The sequence below is a fragment of the Diabrotica virgifera genome, chromosome 7 (assembly GCF_917563875.1).
Source record: "Diabrotica virgifera virgifera chromosome 7, PGI_DIABVI_V3a".
In the NCBI taxonomy this organism is placed as follows: domain Eukaryota; kingdom Metazoa; phylum Arthropoda; class Insecta; order Coleoptera; family Chrysomelidae; genus Diabrotica; species Diabrotica virgifera.
The window spans coordinates 101,910,248-101,926,283 of NC_065449.1; the positions used below are offsets into that span (position 1 = coordinate 101,910,248).

A 16,036-nucleotide genomic window follows, 5' to 3' on the forward strand; every position below is an offset into this window, starting at 1 on the left:
CTGGTAACCACTGTTTATTTTCCTGGTTTTTTTAATTCTTGGAAAATTTCCTTCCCAATACCTATCTATGTATTACTTTTAATGTTTTGACAGAATGATTCAAATTCTTTTATTAAAAATGTACTGTCTAATTATTTATTAAAAATGTAATGTTTTCTAAACAACACTATAGTTTGATTTTATTAATGGCAATGAACTGTTTATTTTCGGCATTTTCAAAGCACAATAATTATTGACAATTACAAAGACATTTGTTCACGGCTTATTTTACAACAAAAGGGAAATGGACCGTCAAAATAAAAATTTTTACCTAGAGGTATTAACTGGCAGATGTTGGAACCCTTGTATCAAGGACAAAACGTGACAAAGCTATGTATAAGCCGGTATTTTTTATTAGTTACTACATTCCGATACCGATACCAAAAATTTGACTACCAAGTTATTATAAAACAAAATCAAATATTGAGATTTTCAAGCCATTTGTTACCTGAATATAAAAAGATATGTATCTATAGTTACAACCAAAATTTCAAATTATATGCACTTTATGCACATTTATGTAAATATATGCGAAATTGTAAATTTTTGCATTTTTTATGCATAATATGCAAAATATGCAATTTGCATATTTGCCTAAGTCTAGTTATCAGTAATAATTTTAAGCTTATTTGATATTCTTTGTTATAATTTAATTTACGTAAACTGACCATCAACAATTATAATTTATTTATTCTCAACTGTAGGACAATATAAAACTTTACGTAAACTTGACTGACAATCTATTTTATATTTTTCTTGACATTACTTCAGAACTGCCTATACTGTCAATACATAAATTAACAACCATAGAACAACATCCACTTTTAATGTTGAATATTCTAACATTCTTAACCAAAAAAGTTATTACGCATATCGACTATAAAATTGCTGATTACTTTTCGAAAATGACTATCACTCACAACAAAAAGAAAAACAATGAAAAATATTGTTTTACCTGACTGTAACGGGCTAGTTTTAATTTAACATTTTTAGGGACCTACATTTTTAGGACCTTGGTAATGTCCGATTGAAAATTCTTTTGAAGAAAATCGGCATCGCCGCTTTAAAAACTCCCATAATGATTGTATGGTTCTTTTCATGAGGATTTTTCAGTGCGTTACAAATGATAGAAAAAAAGGTAAGTCCGTGATAAATATACATTTATAACATTTATTCTAACATGACATTTTAGTTAAATCTGACAGTTGTCAAATTTTATTTGCAATTGGGCATAAAAACAAATCAATTGTCTTTATTGCATTTATAAAATGGTATTTTCTTTGATTTATATAGTCTTATAAATTGTACAGATTATATTCGTAGATATATTATATAATTAGTAAATACATTTTTTTCTATTATAGCGCCTTCTATCAACAACTAGAATAATCACCGAACTAGAATAATTACCAAAGTAATCACCGACGTGCCTTTTTTCTGTCATATACAATTTAATGCGTTATAAAGAAATCGAAAAACTGTGACGCACTGAAAAATGCTCATGAGAAAAACCATATTGCCGTATGTTCGTGTACTGTAAAGTCAAGGTGGGACGGACATAGTACAGAGTACAATATAAAGATGCATTAATAATCATGAAAGAAACAGACATGAAAAAGAGAAAGAATCAGCCCTCATCCTACTTAATGAAGAAAAATGTGTAGCAAACCCATCAGCAGAATTTAGCAGATTTTGGTTGCCAATACTAAAAGTAGAAGTCAACAACAAGAATATATACCAACAATACATATGCAACACACAATGCACAAACATGTAATCTACAGAATTTGATATCCCCAGGGTACAAACACTACCCTCAATTTTTTTCAAATTACTTTCCACTAAAAGCAGGCTGTTGCCTACAAGTTAAGGGTTAAGTAAGTCAATCGTCAATTTTGGAAAAACATAACCTGCTAACAACTTTGTTGGTTATACATTTTCGCGGAATGTTTTAAAACAATCTTTTTTGAAAACGATTTCCGGAGTGGAAATCGAAACGTCAAACATTAGTAATTTTCATTACGATCAATTGTTGCTTAATTCCATATAAACATAATGTAGGTTTCTTATTTACTTATTTAAACCTACTGTAAATATTTAAGGAAGCCTTAATGGAGACAACAGGCTGGGGGCGGCCGGGGGCAACTAATCCATGGAATGCACGCTAAGAGTGCCAGATGAGAGCTATGAGTAAGGTCGACGGGTCAGATATGCTCGCTAAGGGCGGTCCCAGACCCGTCGGCTGGAGAAAGAGGAGGTGGGTTTAGTCAGTAGGTGGCCCGTCAAGATACAGATAGGACGGACCGAATGCGACACACCTGGACAGCTTCCCAGACGGTCTTGAGAAGATTCCCACCTCCCAAAAAAAAAAATGGAGACAACAGATGGTTTTATGGTGAATGGAGTAACTGTGAACAATATTAGTTACGCCGACAATACCTTAGTGCCGGCTAACCGCGGAGAAGACCTTGAAAGTCTAATAAACATCAGTATGGAGTAAAACTCAACGTTAAGAAAACTAAATATAGGATAATTCGCAAACAAAATTATATAAAGGATGACGGTATAAAAGTCGGAGATTCAATACTGGACAGAGTAGAGAAACTCGTGTATTCTTTTTCTCATAGACATCTTTCAGTGCGTCACAGTTTTTCGATTTCCTTCTAACGCATTAAATTGTGACAGAAAAAAAGGCACGTCTGTGATTACAGACATTTATAACATTTATTCTAGTTGTCGATAGATGGCGCTATAATCGAAAAAAAAATTATTTACGAATTATATATTATATCTACGAATATAATCTGTACAATTTATAAGTCTATACAAATCAAAGAAAATACCATTTTATAAATGCAATAAACACAATTGATTTGTTTTTATGCCAAAATTGCAAATAAAATGTGACAACTGTCAGATTTAACTAAAATGTCATGTTAGAATAAATGTTATAAATGTATATTATCACGGACTTACCTTTTTTTCTATCATTTGTGACGCACTGAAAAATTCCCATGAAAAGGACCACACCTCGGCAGTAATATCAATGAGACCTGGAATCCAACCGGAGAAATTAAAAGCCGAATGAAAATGTTGAACTACTTTTGTAAAAATGAAAAAGGTACTTTGCAGCCTCGATCTTAGTATATATCTTAGTTCTGTATAGAGTGGAAGCGTCTCTCTCCTTGTGTACTGCTAACTGCGTTGAATCCGATGTCGATGAAAGACTATAATAATGCAAATTCTGAACTCTTCGGGAATAATTTTTTTATTGAGTAAATAAACAAGGTTTCTTTTTGTCAGAAATAGGAATGCGACTGGGATATTTAGATTTAAGCTGAACAGAAGTCCAGTTCTTTGGTCGGCTAAATCGTCTTCTGTTGTGTGTAATATCAAGTTTCAAAAAACTTTCTGAACATAGATCGTATTTATATTGAACTATGAATGTATTTTCTTTCTGAAATCGCAACCACTTGATTTTGGAAATGAATAACTTGGTATTCGCCGTGTGCAAGTACTTGGAGGGGATACGAGAAACGATCGTGCGCGAATAGCGGAGAAATCTTGCAACTTTCTTAAATAAATCATATTGTCAATTGAAATTGTCAAATTGACGTATATTTCATACCTACTGTCATTGAAAAAGAAAAATTATGTTTCTCCACAATATTGATATTAGAGATTGCAATTGCTGGATCCAGCAATCCAGCGCTTTTTTTACATGCTGCATCCAGCAAACCGTGCTGGATCCAGCAGCGCGCATCCGCAAACGTGTCAAATTCGAAATAAGTTACTTAATGTCTTCATTAGCCTCTTTATTCAAAGCCGTGAGTCGGCAACTTGCCATTCTATCGCGCTGGCAGTAGCTCAGTATGCTGGAAAGTTTCTATAGCTTAAAAGTTTGACTCGATAAAGCGTTGATATACATTGATTCTACGATAAAATTCTCTGCTGGCGAGTGGTCAATAATCAATGAGTTAATCGCCACTTTTAACCGGCTGTAGAAGCTCTTTGTAGAATAGAGTCCACTTTGTTAACGGCCGACACAACCATGAAATTTGTCTTGGACAAACTAAATAGCCAGGACGCTAGCCTTAATGCCGATCTATCGGAAGTACTACGCAACAGAATCACGGAACGGCGCCTCTCTGAGATTACAGGTACATTATTGTATTGACAAAATAAAAAAAAGTATGACGAAGGACTAAACAATCCTGGTTACTTCCCCATGCCGAAAAAGAATGTAATGCGACAACAGATGAAAAAATTGTTTATTCGTATAAATAAACAAGTAACTGAGGAACCAGTGCAAGAGATAATGGAAGAAGATGGGCCAACTAATCCGAAGCCCGTGAATTTTACTTTGGAACAAGAACTTGAGATTGAATTGAAACGAGAAAGAGAAAACATTTATAGCCAAAAAAACTGGGTCAAAAAGATTACGAAAAGATTTTGGACTTTGGAAAAGGAAACGGCGGTTTATGAGACCGAAGGAGTGAAAGGCGATCGTTTGTCAATGGTCTATGACTATTTGATGACCATAAAACCTACCAGAACAGAGGCCGGAAGGGATTTCTCCGCAACCGGCTATATGTGCAGTTCTGTGCGAAGTAGATAAGGCCTATGTTTTTAAGGTATCACTTTCAAAAAACTAAATAATTCATGTTTCTGTTGTTTAAAAATTTGGCATACACACAAAAAAAACATTAAAATCGTGTTTTTATTTTGATTCCACATTTTGCTGGATCCAGCTGGATTCAGCCCAATCTTGCAAAAATCCAACTGGATTGAAAATGCTTCTGGATTGCAAATTGATATAATATGCAATTATCATATAATTAAATTTAAATAATTGTATTTTGCTTGCAGTACTGCATTTTAATAATTAATTTTATTTACTACATACAATAATTGTTTACCTTTTAATAACATAACCTCAATATTACTTTTTCTTCTTATATTTTTTTTTGGGCTATGTCCTTGACAAGTATCCAGCAACCAGGACTAATATAATTGGTCAATATAATTAAAAGTGCGAAAAATGTTGCTGAGCTATGAAACTAGGTGTCGCTTTTCCGAACTTGCACGGTCCCAATAGTCTAGGTTTCATCCTAGCAGCTGAAATCAATAGAGACCACTCCCGAGTGTTTGTTTATGTGCCCGAGTCTCTCGATTGTAGAGTGCATTTAATCCGCTTCCAGGTACGAATGACCTGATTCTACAAAATTTAAGTCGATGATTTGAAGATTATCAATTGTATTGACGGCATAGAGCATCGCAGTGGAACTTTTTTAATGTCTGTTTTGACCGCCGCATGTGTCAGAAAAGGAAGCTATGTGGCTTACAATTTTGGGTATGTTTAGTAAATATTCAAGCAGGCTTGACCCAATCTCAGAACTACCTTTGCTAACATGAGTTTCATCCCAGACATAGCAATAACCGTCTCGAGTAGATCCATCATAAATTGTAAAATTGTAAACATTTAGATGGCTCTTGTAATATATCTGAGAATCACCAGCAAACGGAACGGGTAGAATAGCTTGAAGATCGAACGTTGTTGCTCTAAATGTTTTTTCCAACTCGGCTTATGCCGTTTTTGTCCTCTTCTTTCATATCCATACACTGTTTTTCGACTCTTTTATGCTTCTCATACTCTTTTCTTAAGCGATCTTTCTCCTTGGCCTGCTTGAATGCGTTACACACCGAACACTGATCCTTTTTTGGACAATAAAAGGCAAGAGCTGGTTCAAAATCATGAAAAATACTTTGGTACATAAACTTTGAGATCGGACTTACACTATTAGAAGTTCAAAAGTCTTGATATAATCGGTACATGATAGAAATGTTTAAATCTGCATTTAGATAGTTTTTAGTTGAATGACGCCTGCAGTAATGCGAGTCAATTCTTGGAAATGAGTTAACATGATCCTTAACTTGGTAGCGGTGTATTTTTGCATTGTGGGGTTTACTACTCTTCCTTTTATTATAGACGACAAAAATTACCGTATTCATCATTCCTTCAACACACTTCTTGAAGATTTTACGAGATATAGCAAACGTGGCTGTAAATAACTTGAGGCAGACTCAATGTCTTTGCCCATTATTGTCTATTAAATGATATAAGCTTGGACTATTTTTTGTTATAGGACTTTTGTTTGCTTCTAGATATAGCCACTATTTGTATAAAAGAGCTCAACACCGTTTTAGTACAGCGTATAGTCTGCTAAGCTGTAGTAATATGCAGTTGTGCCCTTTGCTTTTCTGAAAATATTTTTTGACATTTAAACCTGCACTTTAAGCAATTTGTTGCAGAGGACATTTTTCTGTAATTTCCTTTCCGTAGCGATTAATGTATTTTTTACCACTAATCCTTAACTCTTTCACAATTGATCGTTTCCATTCCTTTTTGTTCGCCTTTCTGCGGCGACGGTTTTTTGGTATTTCATTCAGTTCCTCATCTTTGGTCTTGTTTTTTCAACATTTTTAGATTCACTACTTTCTTCTGACGGCTGATAAGAACTTCTCGATGAAGCAGACGGATAGATTCATCAGGATTACTACCATTATAAGTAAAGTTCTTGTATCTGGTGATTAATGTTTCCATCACACAAATTTTCGTTCGCTTCATCAGTTTCCTGTACTTGACTTAGAACAATAGTTTCTGTTATATCAATTTCTTCATTACCTGGTACCCTTTAAGTGGTTTTCTCTAATGCCGGAGTTATTGTGACAACTGAAATAAATAATTATTTTTAAGAAAAAAAGATGTCTTTACAAAGACTCCTTACTATACTTTCAAGCTCTTTTCCTACATCACCTAACGCCATCTGTATTATCTTCTGCGATCTGGAGGAAATAATTATAAAAATTACACTTTTATAAAAAAGAACTTTTTATAATAAAACGTTTTTATTATTTATAAGACCCAATATAAAATTATTAATTATGAGATATATCAGATTTTTATTAACATCCTAAGTGCTTTTAAATTTGTCGCAAACACACGCTAAACACAGTTATAGTCGGTTCGCTAAACTCAGACACAACTGGCTAGAGATTTTAGTAAGTAATTTTGTCAATTTGGTAAAATTTGCAAAAAAATAATTACTAAATAGTTAATAATTACTAAATAGTTAGTAATTTTACCAATTTTGGCAAAATTGGCCAAAAACAAAAAAATACCGACGAAAATCACTAGCCAGCTGTGTCCGAGTTTAGCGAACCGACTATACTCGAAATAACATAGTGTAGTTTACCTCCGAGGTCCAGATTATAATTCCAAAAATTACACTAGTATAAAAAAGTACTATTTATAATAACACGGTTGTTTGAAATGGCATATTTATAATAATTAACTTATACAATATGAATTTTAAGTATATTCACTTTTAATTATATATTAAAAAAATTAAAAAAAAGGTAAGCGAGACAGGTTTCGAACTCAGGACCTCTCGATCTCCGGTCTAACGCTCTACCACTGAGCTACCATCTTTCGATATCTTAACTTACGTTAAAATGGAATTCAAATATCATAGCATTAGTGACATTTTTAAAATAAATCTAAACGGGAACTGGTGTATGTTTTCAAAAGACTGATAGTGTGTAAACAAATTTATTAAATCAGCTAAGTACTTTCAGCATATTAATGCCATCATCAGAGCTATCGTCTTATAGGTGTATTCTATTCTATTTTTAAAATAGTTTGAAATTTTAAAAAAATCCATTTATCCGTACAATAGCAGGTAATGGTCTTTCAACCAATTATGGGATATATCAGATTTTTATTAACATCCTAAGTGCTCTTAACTTTGTTGCAAACACACGCTAAACATAGTTACTCGAAATAACATAGTGTAGTTTACCTCCCAGGTCCAGATTATAATTCCAAAAATTACAATAGTATAAAAAAGTACTTTTTATAATACCACGGTTGTTTAAAATGGCATATATAATAATTAACTTATAAAATATGAATTTTAAGTATATTAACCTTTAATTATGTATTAAAAAATTAAAAGAAAAGGTAAGCGAGACAGGTTTCGAACTCAGGACCTCTTGATCTCCGGTCCAACGCTCTACCACTGAGCTACCATCTCTCGATGTCTTAACTTACGTTAAAATGGAATTCAAATGTCATAGCATTAGTCACATTTTTAAAATAGTTTGAAATTTAAAAAAAATCCATTTATCCATATAATAGCAGTTAAATATTGCATGGTTAGTCAGCTCTGAGCTATTCTGAAAATTTCAAGTACCTAGTTAGCCTAGAACTCTTTTTAAAATGGATTACAAAATTTGCGGAGTCCGTGACACCAACCAAGCCAACTATATAAAAACGTTTTAATTACAATTATTTTATACTCCTTTTCATAAATCAAATCACAACTTTGCAACTAACACTGTCCCATAACCTTAAAACGCAAAAGAGGCGAGTGCTCACTTCACTCATTTGTAATGATTGCACAAGAAACACAAAGCTACTAAGTGCTCCTTCAACCTTTGTGTTAGTACTTAACACTTTCGTTAGATGGCGTTAGCTAGTTTAAAATTATTATAGTTATCACTTAGCTCGAGTGTGCATACGAAACTGCTTGCTAGTTTTCATTTAGGAATGCATTTAACTCATTTTGACAAAAAAGTCACTTAACACCTATGTGCGGTAGACCGACGATATGGTAACCAACATGATGTCCAACGAACGATAACGGTCATGGAACTAAACAAGAATTAATTGCTTTACATGAATTCCGATGAGATAATATCTGGGTTGTAAGCTAGGTAGATACAGATACACCATTCGAATTAAAATTATAACACATGAAACGTTTCTTTTTTTACCGTTTACCGTTAATGAATACTTTAATGATTTTATTTTTAGAATATTTTTGTAAAAGTTACATCGTTTATTTAAATTTATCGTTTAAAAAAAATAATTGTTCCCGTTTTGTGTACAGTAGTGAATTTATATGTGCCTCCTGATGAGAGACTAATAAGTTTCGAAACGGGTAGAGGTGCTTGCTGCACTCTCTGATTGGACTAGAATATGATGCGGCTGTATTTTCGTTTTGCAACGAAATTGAAAATGGTTATTCATTTTTGATTTACATGTTTACTCTGATCGGAGTACGACGGAAACCATTCTCGTTGGAACTTTACCGCGCTGAGCAGATGGGACGTGAATTATAAATTGTAAAATTCCCTCATCTTCCTTAGTCTCAGCATCCGTTATGGCTTGCAAATTGTAGAAGCCTCGGAGGTGTAACCAGAGAAAGTTCCCATGTTTTCAGTCTGGTGGGGTGTAGAGTAACATTATGTTGTCTTATATGTCATTAGATTGAAAACTTAGTCGTTTAAATCTGCATTTAGATAGTTTTTAGGTGAATCACTCCTGCAGTAATGTGAGTCAATTCTTGGAAATGAGTTAATATGATCCTTAACTTTGTAGCGGTGTATTTTTGCATTGTGGGGTTTATACTCTTCCTTTTATTACAGCCGACAAAAATTACCGTATTCATCATTCCTTCAACACACTTCTTAACGATTTTACGAGATATAGCAAACGTGGCTGTAAAAAACTTAAGGCAGACTCAATGTCTTTGCCTATTATTGTCTATTAAATGATATAAGCTTGACTCTTTTCGATTTTTTGTTATATGACTTTGTTTGCTTCTAGATACAGTCACTATTTGTATAAAAGAGATCAACAGCGTTTTTTGTCTCAGTAATATGCAGTTGTGCCCTTTGATTTTCTGAAAATATTTTTTGACATTTAAACCTGCACTTTAAGCAATTTGTTGCAGAGGACATTTTTCTTTAATTTCCTTTCCGGAGCGATTAATGTATTTTTTACCACTAATCCTTAACTCTTTCACAATTGATCGTTTCCATTCCTTTTTGTTCGCCTTTCTGCGGAGACGGTTTTTTGGTATTTCATTCAGTTCCTCATCTTTGGTCTTGTTTTTTCAACATTTTTAGATTCACTACTTTCTTCTGACGGCTGATAAGAACTTCTCGATGAAGCAGACGGATAGGTTCATCAGGATCACTACCATTATAAGTCAAGTTCTTGTATCTGGTGATTAATGTTTCCATCACACAAATTTTCGTTTGCTTTATCAGTTTCCTGTACTTGATTTAGAACAATAGTTTCTGTTATATCAATTTCTTCATTACCTGGTACCCTTTAAGTGGTTTTTTCCAATGCCGGAGTTATTAAGGCAACTGAAATAAATAATTATTTTTAAGAAAAAAAGATGTCTTTACAAAGACACCTTACTATACCTTCAAGCTCTTTTCCTACATCACATAACGCCATCTGTATTATCTTCTGCGATCTGGAGGCCATAATTATAATTACAATTATTTTATACTCCTTTTCATAAAACAAATCACAACTTTGCAACTATCACTGTCTCATAACCTTAAAACACAAAAGAGGCGAGTGCTCACTTCACTCACTTGTAATTATTGCACAAGAAACACAAATGTACTAAGTGCTCCTGCAACCTTTGTGTTAGTACTTAACACTTTCGTTAGATGGTGTTAGCTAGTTTAAAATTCACTTAGCTCGAGTGTGCATACGAAACTGCTTGCTAGTTTTCATTTAGGAATGCATTTAACTAATTTTGCCAAAAAAGCCACTAACACCTATGTGCGGTAGACCGACGATATGGTAACCAACATGATGTCCAACCAACCAATAGCAAGCTGAAAATTTGTTAATAGCTTAAGGGTGTCTAGTCGGACAAACTTTGATATATAGGAACACTGGAACAGGGGAAGTTTTAATTGTGGAACAGGTTAAAAATTTGGAACGGTCAGACCACGAAAACGTCACATGTATTTTGTCCGACAGAACTTCCAATTGATTTGTTACCCTTTCATTAAACTCTCATGCAAAAATCAGGCTGCTGTTTATCACAAAATGGGAATTATAATGAGTGGAACACGTAGAATATGTCAAACGACAGTAATTATGACAGGTGATAAATAGCAGTCTGATTTTTGCATGAGAGTTTAATGAAAAGGTAACAAATCAATTGGAAGTTCTGTCGGACAAAATACATTTGACGTTTTCGTGGTCTGGCCGTTCCAAATTTTTAACCTGTTCCACAATTAAAACTTCCCCTGTTCCAGTGTTCCCATACATCAAAGTTTGTCCGACTAGACACCCTTAATCTATTAACAAATTTTCAGCTTGCTATTAATCAACTTTTTTTTCATACGCGGGATCCAGACCTAATAACGGTCATGGAACTAAACAAGAATAAATTGCTTTACATGAATTCCGATGAGATAATATCTGGGTTGTAAGCTAGGTAGATACAGATACACCATTCGAATTAAAATTATAACAAAAGCAACGTTTCTTTTTTTACCGTTTACCGTTAATGAATACTTTAATGATTTTATTTTTAGAATATTTTTGTAAAAGTTACATCGTTTATTTAAATTTATCGTTTAAAAAAATTTAATTGTTCCCGTTTTGTGTACAGTAGTGAATTTTCAATGCAATATGAAACAGATAATACTTTACCAATAATTGTTCCCTTAATTTCTCAGTCTCTTTTATGGCCCAGGTTTCATTCGGTGAAGGCAGTAGTCTATTAATAAAATTATAGATGGTTGATGTGGTGTACTCACTGCCAACAGTGAAATGTTTTAAAGTATCAACTATGGGATTTGCCTAAAACATAAAGTATACGTTAATTTTACAAAGATCTAAAATTAATAATAATAATATGATTGATATAATCCGCCTGCATATACATTTCAAAAAAGAGCTAAGCTATTCAAATGACATGATTTATCAACACCCATAAAAATCAAGTTACCAGGATGTTATATCTTTTCTATATAGTTGTATGGAGTTAAGTCGTGGACTCTCACAGACGCCACCTGCAGAAAATTGAGGTTTTCGAAATGTGGCTTTATCGTCGAATATTTAAGATTTCTTATACCGACCAAGTTATTAATCAGGATGTCTTATTATTACGAATACAAAAAGAAAAAGAGGTGTTAACCACAATAAAAACAGTCAAAATCGAATACCTCAGTCACAACATGAGGAACAGCGAAAAATATGGATTGTTGTAACTAATTTTTGCAGGGAGAAGGAAAACGATGACCAGGAAGGCGAAGTATTTCCTGACTGAAAAATATACGTATGGGGTTCACCACAAGAATTTTTTTGTTGATTCTCAAGTAGTATGATAAAATTGATCCAAATAATGGCATAACCCAGACATCCAAAGTGAAAGTTATCCTCCAACACCAAATTGTTCTATATGGTCCACATAATGTTCAGAAAAAAGTCACACCATTTTGAGCGTCGGGTTTGGGGGGAGAAATCGGTACATTCGTAGTATTTTAAGTTATTCGTCAATATTTCTAAAACTATGCGGTTTAGCAAGAACCACCTTCTATACAAAAATGTTCTACATTAAATTTGAAATAAAAAAGGTCCTATGCATAATCCTTCTAAAATGAACGGTTCCAAAGTTACGGAGGTAGTATAGTGTAATTGTTCCAAAAAACGCCTAATAGTGAGGCAGATTCGTGCAAATATTATAAGAATTGTGCATCTAATGATAGAAGCATATAATTTGGACCACATATACTACACATATAAAGGTTCAAAAGTAGATGGGAGGCCATCTCAGATTTTGCTTTTTACAAAAATGGCGGGCATTCAAATTGGCGACTATACATATGTGACTAATAGCACGATAACTTTTGAACGAAACATCCGATTTCAACCAAATTTGGTATTTAGGATCTTTAATTTGATGTGTAAGATCGAGCTTTAGAACCGGAAGAATCGGTTTACCAGAAGTTTTGTTTTTCCTGATTTTTTATGTAAAAATATGTTGTTTTTTTTATTCTTTCACCCTGTATGTATTAATTTTTCAAAAAGTTAATACTGCCATTGAAAAGAGCGTCAAAATAGTTTTTAGGAAATATTTTGAACTTTTTAGTTATGTTAATTACCATTTAATAAAGGCATAACGTATCTTCACATGTACCTGTGTGCGGCAGATTCGTGCAAATATTATAAGAATTATTGTGCATTTAACGGTAGAGGCATATAATTTGGACCACATATAATACATACATAAAGGTTCAAATTTAGATATGAAGCCATCTCAGTTTTGTTCTTTTTACAAAAATGGCGGGCACTCAAAATGGCGACTATACATATATAACTCACAGCACGATAACTTTTGAACGAGACGTGAGATTTCAACCAAATTTGGTATATATGTTCTTTCTTTGATGAATAAGATCGAGGTCTTGAACCGAAAGAATCGGTTTACCAGAAGTTGTGTTTTTACTGGTTTTTTATGTAAAAATATGTTGTTTCTTTTTCAATTCTTTCACCCTGTATATATAAATTTTTCAAAAAGGTAATACGGCCATTGAAAAGAGTGTAAATATATTTTTAGGAAGTATTTTAAACTTTTTTTGTTATGTTAATTACCATTTAATAAATGCCTAACGTATGTGCACATGTACCTATGGGCGGCAGATTCATTTTGAATGCCCGCCATTTTTGTAAAAGACAAAATCTGAGATGGCCTCATATCTAAACTTGAATGTTTGTATGTATAGTATGTGTGATCCAAATTATATGCTTCTACCATTAAATGCACAATAATTCTTATATTATTATTTGCACGAATCTGCCGCACATAGGTACCTACATGTGAAGATACGTTATGCGTTTATTAAATGGTAATTAATATAACTAAAGAGTTCAAAATATTTCCTAAAAAATATTTTTACGCTCTTTTCAACGCCGGTATTACCTTTTTGAAAAATTAATATATACAGGGTGAAAGAATTGAAAAAATTAACAACATATTTTTACAAAAAAATCAGGATAAACACAACTTCTGGTAAACCAATTCTTCCGGTTCAAGAGCTCGATCTTATACATCAAAAAAGAACCTATATACCAAATTTGGTTGAAATCGGACTTTTCGTTCAAAAGTTATCGTGATGATAGTCACATATGTATAGTCGCCATTTTGAATGCGCGCCATTTTTGTAACAGGCAAAATCTGAGATGGCCTCATATCTAAATTTGAACCTTTGTATGTGTTGTATATTGTGGTCCAAATTATATGCTTCTACCATTAAATGCACAATAATTCTTATATTTGCACGAATCTGCCGCACATAGTACATGTGAAGATAAGTTATGAATTTATTAAATGGTAATTAACATAACTAAAAAGTTCAAAATATTTCCTAAAAAATATTGTTACGATCTTTTCAATGGCGTTATTGCCTTTTTGAAAAATTAATATATACAGGGTGAAATAATTGAAATAAAAACAACATATTTTTACATAAAAAACCAGGAAAAACACAACTTCTGGTAAACCGATTCTTCCGGTTCAAGACCTAAATTTTGCACATAAAAAAAGAACCTATATACCAAATTTGGTTAAAATCGGACCTTTCTTTCAAAAGTTATCGTGCTATTAGTCACATATGCATAGTCGCCATTTTGAATGCGCGCCATTTTTGTAAAAGGCAAAATCTGAGATGGCCTCCCATCTAAATTTGAACCTTTATATGTGTAGTATATGTGGTCCAAATTATATGCTTCTATCATCAAATGCACAATTGTTTCACATATCGGCTGCACTATAACCCATACATCCAAAGTAAAAGTTTTCCTCCAACACCAAATTGTTCAGTAAAAAGTTACATCATTTTGAGCGTCCGGTTTGGGGGGGAGATGGGAGAGAAGTCGGTAAATTAGTAGTTTTTTTACGTTTTTCGTCAATAGTTCTAAAACTATGGTCTGGTTTATGGTATAAAAAAAGGTCCTGTACATAATTGTTATAAAATCAACGTTTCCAGAGTTACGGAGGGTGAAAAGTGGAGGTTTTCGATACTTTTTATATTATTTGGACAACTTATGATGATTTTGAGTGGTGAGGTTGACGTTTCTTCAAGGGCTTATCACTAACATACCATCGGCCACTGAAATAGCAAATTTTATTTACAAAAAAATTTCTTTCATCAGTAATAATATTATAAATTACCCAACAAATATAAACAGTATCGAAAACCTCCACTTTTCACCCTCCGTAACTCTGGAACCGTTGATTTTATAAGTTATGTATTGGACCTTTTTTGTTTTAAATTTTATGTAGAAAATTTGAGTATAGAACATAATTTACGCTAAAGTATAGTTTTAGAAACAGTACGACAGGGAGATGCCCTATCCTGTATTCTATTCAACATCACATTAGAGAAAATAATTAGAGAGTCAAAAGTCAACACCAGAGGAACAATAATAACAAAAAGTGTACAAATATTGGCATTTGCAGATGATGTTGATATCATAGCTAGAAGCAAAAGAGAAATGATAAAAGCATTTAATGCTATAGAAAGAGAGGCACAAAACAGTGGCCTAAATATTAATGAAATAAAAACCAAATACATGAAGGCCAGCAAATCGACAGGCCAAAGAAACCTACAGAATCTGACAATAGGAGACTATAACATCGAAAGCGTAAAAATTTTTACATATCTAGGTTCACTAGTTACCGCAGATAACAATGTCAGCGAAGAAGTTAAGAGAAGAATACATATTGCTAATAAAACATATAATGGACTCATTAAACATCTAAGATCTAACAACATCACGAGAAAAACTAAATGCAAAATATACAAAACCCTGATAAAACCGGTCCTTATATATGGATCAGAGACATGGACACTGACGAAAAGCGATGAGAACTTATTAGGTACGTTTGAACGAAAAATCCTTAGACACATATATAAGGGGGTGAAAGAAAATGACGTATGGCGCAGAAGATATAATTTTGAACTATACGCAGCATAAAACGAACCCGTCGTCATAACATCCATAAAGATCGGACGTCTGCGCTGGATGGGCCATGTTGAACGAATGTTGGAGACCGAAACACCAAAACACATAATGAAGCAAGCACCAGTAGGGAGAAGGTCAAAGGGA

The 16,036-nt window shown here is 33.2% G+C and overlaps 1 protein-coding gene across 3 annotated transcripts in view; it reads right to left on the reverse strand.

Moving 5' to 3' along the window:
* Window positions 1-16,036, reverse strand: part of LOC114332385 (fatty-acid amide hydrolase 2-A) — a 180,156-nt gene that overhangs the window by 18,538 nt on the left and 145,582 nt on the right. For all 3 annotated transcript variants that reach the window (XM_028282174.2, XM_028282173.2, XM_028282172.2), the window contains exon 8: window positions 11,576-11,725. In XM_028282174.2, the coding sequence (XP_028137975.1) occupies window positions 11,576-11,725 (150 nt within the window). The remainder of the gene's footprint in view (window positions 1-11,575; window positions 11,726-16,036) is intronic.